The sequence below is a fragment of the Pleurodeles waltl genome, chromosome 5 (assembly GCF_031143425.1).
Source record: "Pleurodeles waltl isolate 20211129_DDA chromosome 5, aPleWal1.hap1.20221129, whole genome shotgun sequence".
Classification (NCBI taxonomy): domain Eukaryota; kingdom Metazoa; phylum Chordata; class Amphibia; order Caudata; family Salamandridae; genus Pleurodeles; species Pleurodeles waltl.
The window spans coordinates 1,730,073,203-1,730,095,436 of record NC_090444.1 but is presented as its reverse complement, the minus strand read 5'-3'; the positions used below and the strand labels follow the sequence as shown (position 1 = coordinate 1,730,095,436).

The following is a 22,234-nucleotide window of genomic DNA, read 5'->3' as shown; positions in this document are numbered from 1 at the left end:
CTTTTCCAGAGAAACCCCATTACTGTGCCTCCCCCAATTTACCTCCTGCAAATGCCCAAAAAGCAATATGCCCCTTTCATTATTGCCTTATGTAATTGCCCTTTGCGGCCCACATACCACCTGTCTTTTTGTGCTTGCTGTTTGCCGGCTGCTGCTGTGTTGCCTGGTTTGACTTACACAACCTCCTTAACAAGATGCCCAAAACTAGCACAAGATCTCCCATAAGAAGCCCAAACTGAGCTCATCACTTGCAAATCATCAGAAGGAGAATTAAGAAAATTCAAACATTTTACATAAATGATTTCTTCACTTATGATAATTTGTAAGCGCAAGAAACCTTTATGTAAAATGCTTTAAAACATGCTAAGTATTCTTTGCAGCCAGCCAAATACTCTGACGGCAGCACAAAATGTATCCCATAATCTGAAGCTCCTGAAACAGAAGTTTGATGCCTGCATGTCTTATTTTAAAATATTAACATAAATGGATTTATTCAAAATTGAGTTTACTGTTTTTTTAACTGTCAACAACTTAGCTTAATTCATGCGTTTAACTTTGTACATAATTTTGGATATTCTATACACTCTTACTTTCAAGTGCTTCACTCGCTTTCCTGCTTCCCCATTACAAGTGATCACGACCCTGCTATTGCCTAGGTCCGCTTTTTCCTCATGTCTTGCTAAATAAAGCCCTGCTTCACACTCTTCATCCAGACACCAGTCAGGATGTACAATATCTCCATGATTCACCCTTCATCCAGATAAACAGTAAATGTAGATATTTAGCTGCTGCTGGCTAAATGTCAAATATTATGTACAGTGTTGCCGGCTGCTGAGTAAATAGCACCAATTATGTACTATTTGACCGGTGGCCGGATAAATGGCCTCTTAATTTTCACATTCTCATATATTATCATGAAACAGTTAACAAAGAACAAGTAACATCATTGGACATTATTGGACCATCTGTAGAATTACAAATGTCACTGAACCAAGGATTTTCATGGTACTTTGACGTTGATCATAGCATCTGAGAGAGGCTCCTGCACCTGAGCCTGACCACATGACTCCCACACAAAAGGACCACCCCTTGTGAACAACCCAGGGGAACAGATGTCAGGAACAAGAACTAAGGACCAACTTTCTCCCATCAAACAGCCTAAATCCCACTCAAGGGATGCCTTGAAATCATACCAGCGCAGTGAACACATCATAAAGTATTTGTTATGTTTCTTAGCTAAGTGGAATGTTGGAAGTAACTGGCATTAATGGATTGTATTGATTCAGTTGTATGGAATATATGGAATGTTGGGTGCACAGTTGGAGGGAGGGCTCTCGGGAGACAGAAGTGTCCATCTGTGCTCCTCAGTTACAATAAATACTTTAATTCTGCCTGTCTTCTTGAAGTGTTTACCATGTAACAATTGCAGTGAGGGCAGAGGAGAAGCAAGAAACTACGCAGGATTTTTGGGCACAACGTTATTTTGAGAGCAAACTGGAATACAGAAGGAAACCTCAATAAGCCGCTAGCATTATCCCTGGTGCGTTCAGGAGATAATTGATCTGGAGCAACATAGATAAAGTGGTTCAGGGCAGACTTTTTATATGCATAAGGTAAGTGAATAAACCTGTGTGCGTGCTGACTATTGTAACCGCCTCATTCAGCGCACAGCCTCACAGCGGGAATTGCCCATCTCACAACGAGAATTCACAGCTGCCGCTCTTTTCTGCCCCAGCCGCACGAAGCATCAAAGCTGGTGCTGCCTCTCGTGCCATCCTTCAGAGCTCTACTTCATGTGCTGCTGTTTTTCCTGAATTGCTGATGGACAGAAAATTATGTAATCACACGGGGTCACGCTGCGTGACCTAGCATGTCAGCCTTATTGAAAGTATTAGAAATCCATTGGGAAGTGCTGTCTTCACGTAATTGACAGCGTTGAGATAGTTACAAGCGTTTCTTGGACAATTATGACATTTTCGAGAATTTACATGATGCTGTGTCAATTTTTAGGTTGAGTTCGCAAGCGCTTTGACCTGTTGTGATAGTTGTGGGATTTAACCACACCCACCTCACACTCAGCACTCTCACTCGTTCGTGGGCTTGCCTTTTGTTATCATTGGTAAATGCTTTACATTTGTCTTTCTTGGGGCAGGTTTGTTACCCCCTTGTAGACTGCCCCGGTTACATGGATAATTGCACGATTGCCGATACGTTTGACTGCGAGCAAACTTTTCTTTTTGTGTCTGTCATTCACTTTCGCGCTCATGGCCCTTTGAATCTGCCTGCTTGTGTCAACTGTTTTACTTTTCATTTTCAATATAAGTGGCAAGAAAAGTCCTGTTGGGAATTTACAACACTAGTAGCTTTAACTCGAGCAAATGCGAAACCCATTGCATTGCAAATGCTTGTTCTGGAATGTTACTAAAGTGCTGCGTCAGTTCAGGTGCATTATCACCAGTCCTATGTATACAGCATTTGTGCTCTTATGTTATAGAAAGAACAGTGAACTAGTCATATTGTGAAGAAAGGACACTGGACAAATTCATTCACTATGAGCATACAATAGTTTTAACATTAGTCAGCCTTAAGCATTTTGGTCATCTGGGTCAGAACCAACCTTAAAATGGCTGGAGTGGAAAGCGTACTTTACAAATTACATTGCGGTAGACAAGTCAGGCAAAATGGCTGTGGAGAAAAATAACAGAACTTATTACATTCCATAGGGTCATTGGGGTTAAATGTTTACAACCAAATGACTAAAGTTAATGTTTCTGGTGATATTGATGTTTATGATTTAGCATTGTTTGATCTTGACAACTACATTTGACCCAAAGTATCTATAGGCATCACAAGGTTTAAATTATTTAAAAGAAAATGTTCAGTTAGAATTATTAGATAACTAAGTCTCTGAGTTAAAAATGTTGCCTCTGGATTGCAAATTTGGAAATGTACATGATGATTTGATTAGCGGTCAGATAGTCATGCACACTTGTAATTCTGCAGTTCAGGGATAGGCGTTGGATGAATGGTGACGTGATTTTGGAAGAAGTCCTTGCCATTGTACGCAAAGCGGAGATTTCAAGTAGATGTGCAGTTGCTCTTAAACAAGATACACAAGAACTGTGAGTAGTTGGGAAGGTAAACATGACCCTCTAAATTTAGTTGAGACAATACACAAGGGAAGGAACAAGCAAGATGTTACAGGTGTGATAGTAAGGACAACTTGGCTTATAGCAAAACCTGCCCTGCAGCTAAGCAAAAGTGCAGCACCTATGCTATAGTAGGCCCCTTAGCAAAAGTATGTAAAAGAAACACTTAGTGAAATGTGTACATGACTGTGGTGGAGTGCAATAACTTTGAGTCTGATGATGATGAAGGGCATGGTAATACTTCAGAAAACAGCCTGCTTATGAATGTAAGAAATAACCTTATGTTAAATATTAGTGACACCCTATGTAAAAACAAACCAGAATGCTGGATGGGAATTGGTGGGGTGCATGTGAAGGTTTTTGCTGACTCAGGATCACCATACACCATCATCAATGAGGAATTGTGGAAGTCAACTTTTGTACAGAAAGTGGGCAACAATTGTTGAAACAAGATATACATCCAGAAGAATACGAGGGGGATTGATATGATAGGTTACAGATGGTTTGCCTTCAGATTGAAAAACGGAGAAACCAGAGGAAAGTTATATGTGGCCAAAACAGTTCTACCACTATTGGGATGGCTTCACCAGAAAATGTTAAATATTATCTTAGACCGCAATAGCAAGAAGCAGGTTTTAATGGTGGACGAAGGCACTACAGTTGTTAACAGAATGTTAATACAATTTCCCACTGTGTTTTGTAAAAAGTTGGGTAACCTTATACCAACTGAGCACAGAATAATTCTTAAGGAGGATGCAGTACCCAAAATACATAATGTTTGCAACATGCCTATATTATTAAGGGATGAAGTACCTAAAGAGCTGAACAAGTTTGTGGCTTTGCAAATCATTGAGCCAATCGAAGCTTCAAATTGGATTTCACCTTTGGTAGTAGCCAGATGAAATAACAGGAAGTAAAATTCTGCGTTGATTTACACCATTTAACTGACCCTGTGGGCAACGTCTTCTAATGCAACACTGTATTAAAAGCCCACTAAAACAGTGTGGGCTGAGGGAGGCAATTTGAGTAACCAAAATAAATAACGGCCTTCTAGAACCCTCCTTTACAACTTCCTAAAATGGAGCATGATGACATCCGCAGCTAAACTAAACACCTGGGCACTCGCAGCCGGGAGGTCAGGTTTCAGCAAAGCTTGCAGGTTCTCTGACTGTGCGGTGCTTGTGTTGTGTGCAGAGGTGAGTGAGCCACTGGAAACTCAAGCCAGGCTGTTTTGCTTTTCACTAATGACCGAGCTGACAAATATCTCTGCAATGCACCTCTTAGTTCAAAGAACACATTATTTCACCACAAGGTTCCTAAAAGGAGATTAGAATGTTGAAAGCACACGTTTAAAAATAGTCACAGCAATGAAAAGAAAACATACCAAAATGATTCTCCACTGCAATGTACACAGCAAATATATGTATTTATATTATAATGCAAAGCAAATAATGAAGTAAAAATGCATCGTCGTAGGGCCTGCTAAGTTCTTCAGCTTTCTCATGCCAGCAAGACCATGCCCCCGTTCGACTGCGAAAGAGAAAGAGATCTCCACCCTCACGGGACAGATATCAGGCATCTGACGTCTAGAATCTCGATTGAGGCCATTCACCTCTCTCACTGTCGCACCGAGTCTTTTTATATCTTAAAAAAACAAAAGGAGCTTTTCGAAACCCCCCCACTCATTTCGCAATTCAAACATGCTGGCTAGTTTATGTTAAGGTTGGAACTGGCTGGTTTCCTAAGGTGTCTCTCCCAAGCCTAAGCCGTTCCCTGCTGTACCATAAACATCAGTCTAGTACATCCGTATCATGCTGACTGACTAACTCCTCCGTATTATGTACTAGCTCTTCAGTGATAATATGTCCTAGCTCTTCGGTGAGAAAGAGCACGAAAACAAGACAGAATGCACAGTTTACAATGTGGAAAAGTATGAGCAGCCTTTAACATGGCAGTGTTTAATGCTACGATAAAGTCAATAGGCAGAATTAATCTAAAGCTAAACTGAATACAAAATGCAGTCTAACTGGTGAACACTGGACAGCTAATCCAGGTGCAAAGTGGTGCAACACGAAGTCAGTGGTCAAAACACATACATTTCACTACATCCCGTCCTTTGATCAATGACTTTGTATAAATTACAGATTGAAAATCAAATTCTCTCTTATTTATTATAATTTTTTTTTTAAAAAGGAAACATTAAAAGCAAATCAAGTTTGCATTGTATACAGCAACATAATAAAATAATAAAAGCAATAACTATAGAGCAATGGAAGAGGATTAACGTATTGATCTTATAAACATTTAAACCAGATACACCTACAATGAAAAGACTGAAGCTTATATATTCTGATTGGGAAAATAACTGATTGAATAGTGTCTCTAGGATAGCACGTTGGTATAGAATTAGATGGAAAAATCATGAGTTCTAATCACGTAAAGGTACACGGTCCACCTGAAAGGTTTGCTGGAATATAAGTGTTCCCATATGAGAATAGTCAACCAACTGGCAACTTAAACATGCTTAATGAGACTGGCAGCAGTCATCAAATGATAACAAGCCATGGGTTAGTTCGAGAAAAAATGTAATCAGTCAGGTTGACTGAACATCCATGGTACTCTGCATTGTTCCCATGTAGAACTTTGATCTGTGAAGCACAATTAGCACTAAATGGTTCCATAGGTTTTGTAATTTAAAAGCAGCAGGAGCGTTGCACAAAAGTGATCAATCAGGTTCAAGTTAGGGGTGCGGTCCCTCCCCCGACCCCACACGCAAACGCCCGAAGGGAGACCACACAGCAGACTCATAGTCAGTGGCAAGTTGTAGTAAGATCTGTAAAAGAAACAGGTATGATTTTTCTTGCAAATAACATTTGTCATCTGAAATGCGCTCCCATTTTTGCTTTCCTTGTTTTATAATGAGCAGGACATTATTAGGGCCCTTGGCAAAAATTTCTGCAGGTTCTGGAGGGCCATTTGGGGATTCAACCCACACCTTAGCACTGAGGTTTTTATCTGCTGGACTTCCCTTTCCTTGCACTGTTAGAAGGGCTGGGGCAGTCCCCTTCCTCACCAATCCTCCATACACTGAACCTATGACAAGTTGGGCAGTTCTGTCTCCAATCTGTATGAATAAATCCGCTTCTCTGCTATTTAACAGAATAGCTTTGATTTCTATCTGACCTGGTAACTTTCCTCTCCCCAATTGAACTTTGACTGTTTGTGGGACAGATCTCTGTTGTGTGTGCTGACAAATAGGATGTTGCAAAATTACAGTTTTTATCAAATCTAGGGGAATGTTCGTCCCTCTAATCTCTGCCCACCTGTAAGTGGCTTTTTCTCCCAGGTGTCGACATTTCTGGTGCGCCCACCTAGCCATCCCCACCAAGTCAAAATTCTGGGTTGACACTTTTGCCTCTAAACGTTTGTCTTTGTTCTCTGCAAGGGAAGTGACCCAGTGTTCTAGTGAGTCAATTTGACAATGAGCATCTATGACTTTACTCTGTTCTAACATTTCACAAATTTCCTGCCACAACTCTTTGCTCCATGCCTCCTTTGTGTGAATGAACCAGTTATGTGCATGCCATGTGGGAAGCTAAATGGCTAATCCATTGGCAGTGGACCAAGAATCAGTGTAAAAATGACAAGTCCCTAACAGCTCTTGCTTTACAGCTTGATACACAGCATACAACTCTGCATATTGGCTACTTTTTTCCTTCTCCTGTGGTGATCAACAACTTTTCAGTAACTGAATTGTATAACTCTGCTTTCCAATGTCTTTTGGTACCCATGTATTTGAATGAAACATTAGTGAACCAAACATGCTTCCTCTCCTCAGGGGACAAGAATTCAAATGGAACACCCCATTTCACTAGTGGCCCTTTCACCTGTGGTACCTCCTGCACCCTCTCCACGTCCTGTACAGGGGCTTCTGACACCTGTTCATGTAGGGCTGCAGTGCCTGCCAGTCCTACTCGAGTCCTGCCTTGTATGTACCATCTCCAGCATATGATGCTAGCCTCTTGTGCATGTCCTATACGGTGAGATTTAGGTGAACTCAGTACCCACTGCATGATTGGTATTTCAGGTCTCAGAACTACAGTATGATCTAGTGTTATTTTCTCAGTATCCACTAGAGCCCAATAACAGGCCAAAAGCTGTTTTTCAAAAGGTGTATAGCGCTCCCCAGAGTCAGATAGTTTTCTAGTCCAAAACCCCAGGGGCACCCCTGTCCTCTCTTGTTTTTGCCACATACTCCAGTTTGCATATTGTCCCTGAACAGCTACATACAACTCAGTGTCTCCCTCTTGCACTGGACACACGAAATCAAAAGCATACTGCTGCTCTTTTCTCCATTTAAACTCATGTTTTTCCTGGTTACTTTGTACCTTACCTGTTTCCAAAAATCAATCTCATGAAACTCTGTGTCTCTTGCTTAGTGCGAGGAGTAGCAAACTCCAAAATCTTTTGTTTTACCTGTAACAACATCTCTCTATGTTCTGGATTACACGGAATTCCATTAAACTGCACATTTTACAGTCCCTGTGTCTTGTCTGAATTAATTGTACACATCGTACTCTGCAAAAGTCTGAATATACAGGTAACATCATCAACTTCTTGCTGGGTGTAATCTTTTAAAGAATGCATTGCAACTCCTGCCAAAAACTGTGGGCTACTCTGTATTTTTCGTCCAGCATGAACTACGTTCTGCTCATGCAGCTCACACTGGTCCCCACCTCTTTGGGAGCAGGTACTAACTACTTTGTTGTGTTTATATGTACTTTGGGGGACTTTTTTTTTTATCTTGGTTTTCCACTCGTGTTCTTCAAAACTTGCATTTGCAGTGCATGTTCTTTCTATAAAAAGGGCTGTAAATCAGGCTGTTATCTTGGTCACATACAGTATGCTGACAGCCAGTGGTATCGCCCTTGCTTCATGCATATTGTTACACTTTTCTAAAGCACAGGTAAGATTCTAAAAAAAATAAAAAAGTGTTTAATTAAGTAATCAGTGAAAGCGTGCCGAAATAAAGCTCTTCATTGTCACTTTTACATGAGATAAATGGGTAATCACAATCCGTGACTGCCTGAATCAATATGGCGGCATGTTGCGTGACCCCAGTACAACCCTCGTTTTGTTTGCAAGTTGCCTGTTACAAATGCATTTTAAACCTGAGCCTCAGTGTTTTTTTTTGTAAGTCTTATGAATCCCAGCCCTTCTGCCATTCTGTCCCACTACACCCCCTGATGCCTACAGTCAACCCCCAGTAACCTGACACACCTTTTGAACAGAACCTGTTCATGCCACACGCTCCCCATCCCCTGCACTCCTTCAAGCTGCTGGAAACAAACTCCTGGGCCTTGTGCCTCACCTCTGGCCCCTCATGCTCCTACTCCTCTTACTGGGAGGTAACTGAAAGTTATGGGGAGGGGGCTAGAGGGGGAGTAGTGAGGAGCAGAGCAATGTACAAAACTTGTGCTTGCAAAGTCAGGGATTCTTTTCTCTTGTTACATTTTTTTGGGTTTCTTCAGGCTGTGCTGCCAGGAGGGAGGAGAATACATTTTCCTCCTCAAACTTTCCACGGGCTCCTTAGCAGCTTCCATGTGGGAGATAGCAAGGGAGGAAGAGGGGGGCAGAGCCCAGGACTGTGGACCATGCCTGGCACTAAGTGAGTTGCTCTGACAACCTGCAGGCTGCGTATCTGACTACCACAAGAAGCTTTGCACTGAGTAGAGACCCTGAGAGGGGCGACACTCCTCTATCCACGTCCGGCACCATCCCCCTGTGCACTTTGCATACATCAGAAGTACAGTAGGGTGCAGCCTGGGCACCTGAAAGACACTCCTGTCGACTCTTTATCAGCCCTGGGCCTTTCCACATGATTCTTTCCTAAGCACCAATATGAAAGGTAAGTCTCACAGGATGGTCCGTGGTCACCACGCATGCTGACTGCAGCGAGCTGTAACCATGCCATCCCACCTGCGCCTGGGTGCAACACTTCACAGTCCAGTCTGTGAAGGTTCTGCTTACACCTTCTATCCTGAAACCAGCTAGACTGCACGAACATGCTAGAGGGAAAGAGCCACACGTGTTTTAGAGAGAGAGAGACTACCCTGCTTTTGTATAACACATGTATCCAACCTCTTACCACTGTGAATCTTGGTGTTTCTGGTGTGAAATCTGTATAGCGCTTTACTGTCCGGCACGCCAGTGCCTGCCTGTGTCATATTTAAGATTAGCTGATTGTGGAGCTGCTGGCCTGTGTTCATTTTTCTCTTTTGTTCACTATGCTATGTTTAAGATGTGCTGACTGTGGGACTGTCCTGCCTTTATTTTCATGCTTTTTTAAGTATGTAAATTATTTAAGATATGCTGATGTTGGGACTGTCCTGAGTTTATTTTCGGATTGTTTTAAGTGTGTAACTGTTTAAGGTATGCTGATTGCGGAGCTCTTTGGCGTTTATTTTTATGGTCTGTTCGAATCTCCTGAAGATATGCATTTTTAGTTCTCTGTTTCAAAACCTGTGAGTCTTTAGGTACTCATGTTTTAGATACCTTGCACAGGACCAGTCTCCACTTCCCTTTATCTCTGTAACTTTAGTATATGCACACATTCAGCTTCACACTGCAAATGTCAGCTAGACATAACAAGGCTATCATTTCACACACATTTCCCCCTCGACCACCTATAAGCTTTCTTTGTTTGGTTTTGGAAAAAAAAAAACGTAAAGTTCAGTTTCGGACCATGCTGCTTTCAGTTTAGGAAACCCGGCCTCTGGTAGCTGGATTATGTGGCTCACACACATACCAGTGCAATTTTCACCCACATTTCTGGATGGCATCTGTAGCAGGCCTCAAAAAATCATAAAAATGCTAGTAGACCTGCAGGTCGAGTAACTTGAATAATCTACTCGGGTCTCAAATTGTGTGATCTTAGTCGCATATTTTAGTTTACAGAGTCACCTTTTTCTTCATTGTCACATATGAGTGTACCTGCAAATGTGAGCTCAGCATTTCTGCTGGACAAAAAACTTATTTTGTTTGATTAAATAGACTAAACCTTTGCTCTATGTATAAAAATAATGTAGCCTACATATAGGAACATATGGTCGATTACTTGCCTCTTAGTTAACTGATAGCACTGCCATCAGGGCAGGAGTGTTTCTCTGTTTATGTTTAAACACTCACTTTTAATAAACATATTACTAAAGCATGTGATTGAACACTGTCATTTACAGTCAGAACATTTCCAAGGAATGTCCAAAAACCTCCCCACCAACTTTCAGCTCTAGTGATAAAACTATTTGATGTATTAACAATCTGTGAAAATCGGGTTTCTGAAAACGTATTCATTCTTTCCCCACTAAGTAAGTAAGGTTTTCTGATTTGTTTTTATTCTTTTTAAAATATTTTTTTCATCACACAGAAGTACAGGCAATGGGCTTTCACAACTACTGAAATATATTTTGGAAATGTTTGTAAAGTTGACGTAGCTATTTAAATGTTGTGTCTTAGGAAAATCGGAGAACATTGTTGAACCCTGCAGTGAGAAGGAAAATTAATTGTAAGGCAAACTGACTTTTGACCTCTTTCTCTTAACACAGAGCAAATGTGACAAGAACAAGATTTGAAGGGCTCTTTATTGCTCCACCACTTTCTGACTGAACAGAACACTTGTTCTTTGTCAACTCGCCAGAATGGGCAAGTAGGTCCTAAAAATAGCTCAACCTGATGAAATATGACTCACCATAGCAAGTGGGCGAGTAGATTTTTAGTGGCCTGGATAGCATTAGAACTAGTGGAGTTTGGCGCTCACATCTCTGGATTTCTTAGAAGGCCTCAGCACGTGTGCAATTTTGCATCAACGTTTCCGAAGTACAGAGATTATGTCAGTGCATTTTTTCACTAACATTTACGGACTACATAGATTGCACTGCCTCAATTTTGAATCTCCTGACAACGGAGAAACAATGCCCTGGCTGACCTGTGCTAAAACAACATTGTGCAGAGAAAGGGCAGAGTAACAACGATGAGCTGAGCAAGTCATTCAATCCAAAGCAGAGCCTGAGATGTCCTGTGCAGAACATTAACAGCTCATCCAGAGCTGTGTCTTCGTGCTTCCTGGAACGTGTAGTGCTCCATATAAACAGTGAAAAAGCAATACAAGTACCAGAAGGCAAAAAAAAAACATGCATTGCTAGGTGAACTGACCTAATCAGACACTCAGGACAGCTCTCTGCAAAAGGTACTGCATAACCCACCAAAAAATATGTCCACCTCTGTTGCAATTCAAGTTTATACGAATTCGACGGGTTCCCCAGTGTCGGCCAGCTACAGACAGCCGTGTTTTTTTTAAATCCCTTTTTAAATTGCCACTGGAATAGTGGTGCATTGTTGACCCACACATTGTGCATTTCCCATCATTCTGTGGTAGGGTTATACATATCCACATGTCGCTGGACTGTCCACGATGCCATTGGGCAGTGATAAAAATTCCCCTAATTTGACATCTGTGTTTTCTCTGACAGTGTGTGCTGAGGTTTGACTGCATATGCCACAGGGCCCTGGTCCAGCTGTGGTCCTGGGACTGTGAACATGTACATTGTGGTTGGATAGGAGCCTGGGACTGCAACAGTGGTGGTCCCAGTTGGTCTGATGACCTTTTCAAGACACTCAGAAAGTGGTTTTACTTCCATGAGCTGACTTGGGTCTTCAAAAGTTGAAGAGGCAGCCCCATGTCATACTCCACTGCTTGTACTCTGCAGGAATGGGTGACAGGCTCAGCGTGGGATCTCGTAGTTAGCTTGGGCCTTGTGTTAGTTTGTGCTGCCTAGTTCGGCTGCTTCGGTAGCACTATGGGTTTGTGGGTTCACTGCCTCCAGTTTAACAATAACCTGGGACACAGCTTGGTCCTCTCATGCCTTACCTGCTTTTCTTCTCAAGTGCTCACTTCAAGTATCCAGCACGTCTTCTTCTTTAAATTAAAAAAACAACAATTGCAGACCTTTTTGTTACACCTTTGTGTTCTTTCTTTTGGATCTTTGGTCCAAACTTGCCAAACAGAAAGCAAAGGACGGGGGAACATTGTATACCTTTTTTCATAAGTTTATTTTGTAGCTGATAGGCTGCACTCTGAAACCTGCCTCGAAAAACTTGGTGGAAAAATTCAACCAATTACCCAACGCCAAAAGGCAGGATTTCACACATGCACTTAAAATACATACCATAATGACGCCCGTTCTGGACTGGTAAACAAAACCAATCTTAGCAAAAATTTCCAAATCAGCCCGCATTGTACCGTAAGGGAAGTGAAGTGTAGTGACCAAGCCTGACCCTCTTACTCTTGTCTCCTCTCCCTCATAACCTATTTCGCATTTTCTGGTTCTCCAGCGCCGCAAAGTCACAGGAATGGCAATAGGGCTATGTAAATATCATCACTCCACTAATTAAAAAAAAAAAAGTTTTTAAAAAAAAGTCATTTTCAATGCCAAGAGCTTTGACTTTCACAAATACGAGACCAATTACATTGCAAATGCTGTTCTTCATTGTCACAAGTAAGAGCAACTTCAAATACCTGTGCTCAGGACGTGTGTTGTAAAATCACATCTTGCTTTTGATTTATTATACTGTAATGTTGCTTTATGCATTATCAGAGTCTAGGCCACATATAGAGTACACATGACGACTGACTTGCTGCTTAGTTAACTATTACCATTGTCGTCTTCGGGTAGGGGTGGGAATGCGTGTTTCTAAGCTAAATGTTAAGTAAGTTATTTTAAAACCTATTACGTTTAATAAACCCCTCTCAGTCCAATGATTCAATCCGATTTACTGACGGGAAAAGCACTTACACTTTTTTATTTTGATGAGACTTTATCATGTTTTTGCACAATATCTGTAGCTTGACTTACATGTTCAATATTTTTCAGGCTCTGCTGGCTCGTGCCTGGGCTCGTAGAGACTGAGTCGACACTTGGCTCAGCTCTGGCTCGACTGTTAATTTGCTAGCTCGCCCACCTCTAATCGCGTGTCTGTGAAAATTGGTAAAAACTAGTTCACTATACAAAACACCAGTTTTAATTTGTTTCTTGTAGAATAAGTACTTTAAAACGCAGCAGAGTACATGTTTTTATGGATCTATATCTCATAAAACACAATCGGGTGTATAAGCAGCAGCTGTAGGTGTGTCTTAATGTGAAAGCATGAGTTGCTCGTGACTTATCCTGTTTCCTCTTGTTTTGTTTACCTCGCGTAGCTCTGAATGCACAGACTGTTGGCCACTTCGGATCTGGTGCCATGCTGACGGTGAAAGGGCACCAACAGCTTCTGAGGATCCTTACCTGCCGGAAATCTGCCAGCAGCCCCAGATGGCCAGTCTGCCTCAGATCCTCCTCCAGCCCCGGCCACTGCTCGCGCGGCACCCACCAGCTACATCCAGAATGGGCCGCCCTGGCCAAAAAACAGCTAAAGGGAAAGGACCCAGAAACCTTGCGGTGGAACACTCCGGAGGGGATTGTTATCAAGCCCCTGTACACCAAGAGGGACACAGAGGACATGCCAGAGGAGCTGCCAGGCGTGAATCCTTTCACCCGCGGCCCATACCCCACCATGTACACACACAGACCCTGGACTATCCGGCAATATGCTGGGTTCAGCACAGTGGAGGAGAGCAATAAGTTCTACAGGGACAATATTAAAGGTAAGTTAAGGGTGCGATTTTTATCTGGGACTTTTATTACTGGCCTATTAAATTGCGATATAGATTTGTGTTGAAAGAAGCCATTCGGTGAATCATGTCACAAAGTCTCAGAACCCAAGGAGTCATCCTTTTAAACAAGGGAACATCCTTTACAGCCTTTTGTTCGTGATTGTTAGCTATGCATTGTGTTATTGACCAACAATGTTTGAAATTACATGAGTCTTGTTTAACCATAAGTCATAGGGACAAGATACTGACCCACTGAAGTAGCCTGAACCATCCCGTTTGTGTTTGTATTATAGTATATAGATATTAGAGTATATTAATTGGTTAATAAAATAATTCTAATTATTGACATCTGTTTTGACCACATAGGCCCTTCAAGATGGAGACAGTAGCTGTACAGAATAATAACACACAGCCAACACTTTTCGTAGCAAAGCGCTGCTGTATTTGTATTACACACCTGATGGGATGTGGTGTCCTGCCCATGCACTTTAGAGCAGTCAGTCCTATCATGGACCCATTAAGACCATCTTAGCCTGTAATGAAAAGGCCCTATGTTGGCACTTGAACTGAAATTCAAGTAGCTATTGGTGACTGACCTCTAACAATTGAGATGATTGCAAGATCGATGAGCCAATACGTTGGCCTTCTTTGCTCGCTAAACAGATTATCTGTGGCGTTTGATAGATGGGGATCGAGGAAGACACTTGGTGTGATTTGTGATCCCATCTTAAATGATGCTGGAATGGAGCAGATAAACCACTTCGACACCGTAAGTTCCCTGGCGGTCCCTGACACAACTGCAGGATTTGAGTGGAATTGGGACTAGGTGTAGTGAGAGGCCAGAAACTTCTTCTCAGGGGTGTAGGTCATACCAAGTCATGTGGCTGGTATAGCTCCAATGAAGAGAGGTGTTGTGCTAAGATTGTCATGCTTTGTGTAATGGAATGTGACGTTTAACTAAGAGCATAGTTTACACCATAGTCCTACCTAGAAAATTAAGACCCATGAGTACTGATTTTTCTCCCTGTGAGTTTGTATGGTACCCATATTGGAATAGTATTCCAGCTTGATGAAGAGAACAGCTTTTATAAACAGGATGAAAACCAGTTTTAAGGTCTGCTTTAAAACAAATTCGTTTGAGAATACATTGTGATATATACATTAATATTTGTTATATGCTGTTATTTGTCCCTCTTAAGTTTCATTATGTTCCAGACAAGTGTGAATCTTTCTCACATTTACCAGTGATAAAACAATACACATATTACAATAACAGCCATTGTTAAACAGGTGAACTCATAAGTAGGCACTGTTATTTATTTGTGAATAGTTGTACTTTCTGCTCCTACTCTGGTCATGTAGTCCAAGAGTATTTTAACTATGTTATGTCAAGTCTTCCTATTTCAAAACCGACTTCTGCAGAGTTTTATATGCTTCATAAAATGGATTGTTATAAGTATCAGGAGAAGCATGAACATGCGGACAGACAAGTCGTATGCTGAAGAAGTTACTGATATGATGATAAGGAAACATCAGCACCCACTGCGATAAGACGGCATGAATGTTGCTAAGAGGTTTGCTGAAAGAGGTGGTTTGTATGTTGGACTTTCAGGGAAGGGTTACCCCTGCCAACACGAAAGTGCATAGTGGACTCCTCTCATAACAATGAATTCAGACCCATGGAACAAATACATGTACTCCCTAGTAAAGTTAGCCTGGGGAACATAGTCCTCAAATGCATCGCTGTGTAGGATTTTAGACTGTAGGAGCTCAGCTTGCCTATTTTAGTTTACAGAGAAGGCCTATTACTTCTGAACAAGGTTTACTATTGACAACCCCTTATTCACTAGTTGGGCCCATACTTGGGGGATTGAGAGAACACCACCACCCCCATTTCCTATTGCTCCCTCTTGGACCAGGAGAGTGCTTCCATGCAACACAAACAACTCTCCTGACTTGCAATTTCCACGGCTTCAATATTCATAGAAAGAACATGTCAGAAAATCCCTACTTTAGGAGTGTTTACTCTAAATGTAAATTACATGATCCACCCCATTTCCTGTTGCTCCCTCTTGGACCAGGAGAGTGCCTCCATGCAGCACGAACAACTCTCCTTACTTGCTGCTACCCCAGCTTACGTGTTCATAGAAGGAACACGTGAGGAAATCCGTACTTTTTGAGTGTTTACTCTAAATGTAAATGAAAAGATCCATTATGTAAAATAGACTTAGGACCTAGATGCAAAATTACATAGCACTGAACCAAGAGACTCACCAGTCATTGTCAGAATCTGAAAAGCTAAAAATAGACTGCATGGGAACAGATATGAGAAGTAGCAAGATTTTGACACGTGGGACAGTTGAGAAATGACATGACCCTATCCTCCTCATAATGCTGCAGATGTGCAATTTAGTATCAAAAATATTCCAGTGTACAATACGCAAAACATAGTTGGTCCCAAAAGGCAGATTCGTATTTGCTTGCATCAAGGCTTTGGATACAAATCTTATCGCGGGCTCTGCCTACACATCTAATACTGCTAGTGATGAAAGCTGCTTCTTCTATTGTCCTGGGTCCACACTTAATACGTATCTGTATAAGAGATAGTGGAAGGGGGATTGGAAGTTAGTGTTAGATCCCATAGGAGACAGGTTTGGGCTGGTGGCCAGGGATAACGGCAAAGGCAGTGCAGTGGTAGGCAATGGTATGGATGAATATTGCCTCATAGACCCCTGACACTAACACAGTCGAGAGGGGGGTATAGGAGGCAGAGCAACTCTTACATATAGAGAGATCAGGGAACATACCTTTCCATATAACACTCAACCTTCCCCACTCTTGCTCCATCAGCTGTAGAAAAGTAAATTTGGTTTTAACTCCCTAAGCACATCTTAGGCAGAGTATGCCTTGTCCTGTCTAAAATTGAGACACTATGAGCATGCGTGTCATCTGCTCGGGTACGATAAATTGGGTCCACTAATCAGGCATCCTGTAGAGATTGCCAATGTGTTCACACATTTTTTGGGTCGTTTATATCAACCATGACATAAAGACAGAAATAAGATTTCTAAAACTAAGTTGAAGAGTTTTCTGAAGTAATATCGAAGCTCCTTCACAATAAAGCGCAAGGAGGTGACGGATGCGCTGGCAAATTTTTATAAACTCAATGGAACAACCTATTTTCTGAGAGTATTCAGAGACGCAGAGAGTACAGATTGGCTGAGGATGGAATTGAATAGAGCCATTATAAGGCTCATACCCAAACCGGATAAAAACCTGCAATAGTTTTATGCCCATATCGCTGATCAATGCAGATGCCAAAATCTTGAACAAAATCCCGGCAGACTACATGAGGATGGTCATGTCAAGTGTAATCTGTGACTCCCAAATTGGTTTTGTTTTTGAACCCTTGCTTCAGATCCATCTAAAACTGCCCACAAATATCATCTACAGGTGAAGGTTGACCGTGGTGACAAAGCACTGCACTCTCTTTCTGTGGAGACAAGGCGTTTGACCAGGTCGAATGGGATTGACTTTTTAGAACAACTGAGATGGAAAGCATTGGCCTAATGTTATATTCAAAGAGAAAGGGATTTATGCAGAATATGTGCCAAGATTAATTGTGATGGATAAATGTATGAAACATTCCACAGGGTTACATGTCAGGGCTTCCCCCTGCCCCCACTTCAATTCTTACTGGTGTTGGAATCACTTTTAGGGGCCATCAGACAAGCAGACCTCATCAAGGGCATAGACACTGTGGCATGGATATCTAATATGGTTTCTATACAGATACCAGCCTTCTCATGCTTAGAAACCCAGACTCCTTAGTACCTCACTTGATTTCCTTAATTGTTGCAATGTCTTCGTTCTCTGACTACCAGAATAACTGTGGAAAAAGTGAGGTCCTACTGTTAACCAGAAGCACAGATATAATAATGGAAGTCTTCTTGTCTAAAAAAAACATTGGAGTGTTTATGAATAGAGACCTTGAAAACATGGTTGTGGACAACATGAAGACTGACAATGATTTTGTCAGGTCATCGGCTTTGCAGTTGTCACTATGAGGCAGAATACTGGTGACAAAAAGGGTAGTAGTGTCATGTTCTCCTAGGAATGCTATTTATTCTGTGCCCAAGCTTACACTGCATAAAGAGCTATGTTTGAATCAGCAGGAGTCCAAGGCCGAGGTTGCCAAAAGTGCTTGCAGAGATAACTTTGAGTCTCATATTACTCCGAGGTGTTATTCTATACCCTCTCACCCACCAACTTTTACAGATAGTGGATAACAGTCCCTCAATGTGGACACCTGTAGAACATAGGTACCTAGGCAATTTTTCCAACATCCATATCCTGTATCACAAATGGTTACAGAGAGAGCACTCGCCCTCTTACAGTATCGGCCATGCTTGAATTGTGATCCTCTTCATATAAAAAAAATTAAGCTACATAGTCACATTCATGCTGGGTCACTCACTTGCACAATGCAGCCATAAATCTAGCTGGATAGGCACTTAGATGGCATGTCAGGAAAATGTGGGATCATCATATCAGACTTGATAGAGAATAACTCCTTTAAATCATTTGAAATCCTACAGACAGTGTATGAACTGCCACTCTTACAGAGTTGGACATACCAGCAACCTCAACATTGCCTGAGGGGCAGATGGGACCCAGTCCAACAACTTTACAGTGTTCAACAATTCCTCATTACCAAATGATATAGGGAGTGAGTAAAGGTATGTTATCTGGCCTGTATGATGTCCTCATCTCTGGAATTTACTTGATCCAAGTTTAATGGGTAGCACAACAATACTGTCAGACACTATTAGAAATAGATGGTATGGATTCCTTTCTTGGTTTTGCCAAGTTTACTTCGTTTTTTCATTTGTTCATCAATAAACACTGTTTATTGATGGAAGAAGGGCGGTTGACACATGTTTCACCCCCTGTTTGGCTTGTTAGCCTGGGGCTTTCTCAGAGCTTTTAGCTAACAAACAGGTGATACTACATATATTTCACATCAAAATCCAATTACAGGTCATATTGCACAGACAGAGTCATATCCACGTCAGGTACTTCTTGTCCAGAACTAAGTATCGATATCTGCGTGGCTGAGATGGAATTCCAAGGCAAGTCCTGATATCCAGGTGGCAGAAATGGAATCCACCTTAGCTAAAAGCCTTGAGAAAGCCCAGGCTAATAAGCCAAATAGTGGGCGACAACAGGTGTCAACTGCCCTTCTTACATTTTGTGAAACAATGTTTATTGATGGGCAGATTTAAATACAAATTGACAATAAAAAGTAAACTTGGCAAAACCAAGAAAGGAATCCATACCGTTTTTATTCCTATGGGTAGACTCACTTACTGACGGCTCACCAGTTTATGATATTGAGATACAGTACAGGCGTTGAAAAATCTACTCACTATGGCGATTCATATTTTATCAGGTCGAGCTATTTTTAGGACCGACTCTCCCCTTCTGGCGAGTTGACAAAGAAAAGGTATTCTGTTCAGTCAGAAAGTGAAAAAGATGCCTTTAAATCTTGTTCTTGTTACATTTGTTCTGTGTTCAGAGACAGAGGCCAAAGGTCAATTTGTCTTTTTTCATTCTGACTGCAGGGCTCCAGGATTTTGTAAGGTGTCCTGTCTGACCTGTAGTAAAAACTGTGAAATGAAAGGCTGTGTGGGTTTTTCCCAATGCACAACATTTAAATAACTAAGTCACTGTATAAACTTTTCAAAATGCATGCACGTAGTTGTGAAAGACCATTTTTTGTTCTTCAGTGTGATGAGATTTCTTTTTTAATAAGATGACAAAAATAAGTGCACTTTACTTGGTGATGTGTAAATGATAAATATGTTTCATGAAACCCAGTTTTCACAGATTATTAATACACTGCATAAGCTTTATCAGTAAAGCTGCAAGTTAGTGGAAAGGTTTGTGGACATTTCTTGAAAATGCTCTGTCTGTAAATGACAGTGTGATACCACATTTGCTTTAGTAATATATTTATTAAAAAAAAGTGTTTAAACATTAATAGTTAAATACTTGTGCCCTGATAGCAATGCTATTAGTAAACTAAGACAAGTCGCTAATTATGTGTACTTTATATGTGGGTTAGATTCTCTTTCTACATGGGGCAAACTTATAGTCTATTTAATAAACAAATTGCGTTTTTTTTACAGCAGAAATGCTGAACTCACATATTTGAAGGTGCACTGATATGTGAGAATGAAGGAAAAGGTGACTCTGTAAAATAAAATATTTGCCTTGGGTCACACAATTTCAGACCGGTTTACAGGTCAAGTACATTACAGCTAGGCCGAGTAGATTATTCAAGTTACTTGACCTGCAGGCCTAGTAACAATTTTATGATTTTTCGAGGCCTGCAGTATGTCCAAACCTCATTACTGGTCTACCCACTATATGCAAATTATGGGTATTGCCTAATAGAGAAGGAATGCTGGACCCTGGAGCATATGACTATACTATTAGGAGCAGAGTTTACAGATGAAAACTGAGAAAACTTACTTCACATCCATGGCAGCGGCTTGAGAGAAGCCATCCTCAAATATAGATAGAGACGACACCTCTATTGACTTTGCAAATGCATGTTTTTGTTATGCCTTTGCTATGTTGTGTGCTGCTAGATTGAGATTTTCTGGTTTATTTTTATGCCCTGTTTTGTGTTGTGTAGAGTTCAGCTGTAGTCTGTTCAGGCCTCAAAAATGTACCCGCCACTGAGATTTTATCAGGTCGAGCTATTTTAAGGACTGCCTGGTCTGTTCTGGGAAGTGAATTTGAGCTGGAAAGAAGCAGGTGTTCAGGTCCTTCAGAAAGTGAATGAGCAATAAAGATGCATTTAACTCTTGCTTTATCTTGACACATTTGCTGTCTGTTCAAGGACAGAGGTCAATGTCAGCTTGTCTTTTTACTAAGTGCTGCTTATCTTATCCTGAAAATGGTGTTTACTTTTTTTCTCTTACTACAGTTAGGGGATTTTGTAATAGCTTTACCATCAGGGCAGGAGTGTTTCTCAGTTTATGTTTAAACACTCACTTTAAATAAATATATTACTAAAGCATGATGTGGTACCGCACAGTCATTTACAAACCGTAAATTTCCAGAAATTGGCCAGAAACCTTCCCACTAATTTGCAGCTTTACTGATAAAATTATATTGTGTATTAACAATAATCTGTGAAGGGGGTGTGGCCAACATGGCGACCGGAGCAGCAGCGTAAACTGCAGCTCCGCGCCTGGCCCATTACAAACATCCTGAATACGGCGCCTATCAGATTCCTCACGATAAGACGCCGTCTGCCAGAACACCCAGGACCGTCATCCGAAGCAGCGACCCTCTCCGAGGCGCTGGATTGCCTCGCACACCGCTGAGGGACTTGCGGCCTGCTAAACTGCCGCCGGCGACCGCAACTGGTGAGCACGCCGCTCGAGGCCCCGGGCCGGCTCCACCCCTCTGGCGCTCGGCGCTGGGCTGAGGGGAGCTAAGAGGCGCTGGGGATCGATCGGACCCGCACCCCGGAGGCCGCGCTGCATTCAAGCGCTCAAGTGCGGCCCCCGAGACAGTGGCTCCAGCGTAGCGCTGACCCCGGCTTGGGGCCCAGCGCCGGGTGTTGTGACCGTCTTCTACGGCGCTGGGGCCCTTAACGTTGGCAACTGCCAGAACTTTTTCTAGCCTTGCCACAACCTCAGTTGAAGTTATATATAGTTATTCTTTACTTTTTCTTTCATTGGTCTATTCCCACACTGTTCAGCAGGGACCACGTTCATATTAAACCATGTCACACTTACCATACCAACAAAACCATGCTTACCAATAAAAGAGGCGTGACCTGGCTAACCCCGGAGGGCAATGGGCACATCACCAACACAAGAAGGGGGTATGGCACAGATCACCGTCACCCAGCCAAACCTAAAAAACCTCCATGAACTCAACAATATACCCCAAAATATAAGATACTTACATGGAATATTAGAGGCATGGCAGCAATGCGTAAGAAGCATCAGATTTACACTTTTCTTAGGAGACATCAGGTACACATAGCCCTAATGCAAGAGACACATCTATCTCAATCCACACTGGAAAGTACACGATCAAAATGGAAAGGGCAACTATACGGCACCACCTCTTCAACATTTGCTCGTGGGGGGGCGATTTGGATCGCTCCAGGGGTCCCATTCGCCATGTCTCGAACGCAAAGCGACCCAAACGGTAGATACGTGATATTAGAAGGCGACCTAGATGGCTCCCCCCTAGCACTGATAGCGCTATATGCCCCGAATACAAATCAACGTGACTTTCTGAGTACACTTACCACTGGCAATCTTAGCGACCCTATGGTGGATTGCAT

The 22,234-nt window shown here is 41.9% G+C and overlaps 1 protein-coding gene across 4 annotated transcripts in view; it reads left to right on the top strand.

Annotated features, from left to right (window-relative positions):
- Positions 1 to 22,234, top strand: part of MMUT (methylmalonyl-CoA mutase) — a 197,334-nt gene that overhangs the window by 23,126 nt on the left and 151,974 nt on the right. For all 4 annotated transcript variants that reach the window (XM_069236109.1, XM_069236112.1, XM_069236111.1 and 1 more), the window contains exon 2: positions 13,405 to 13,848. In XM_069236109.1, coding sequence (XP_069092210.1) covers positions 13,405 to 13,848 — 444 coding nt within the window. The remainder of the gene's footprint in view (positions 1 to 13,404; positions 13,849 to 22,234) is intronic.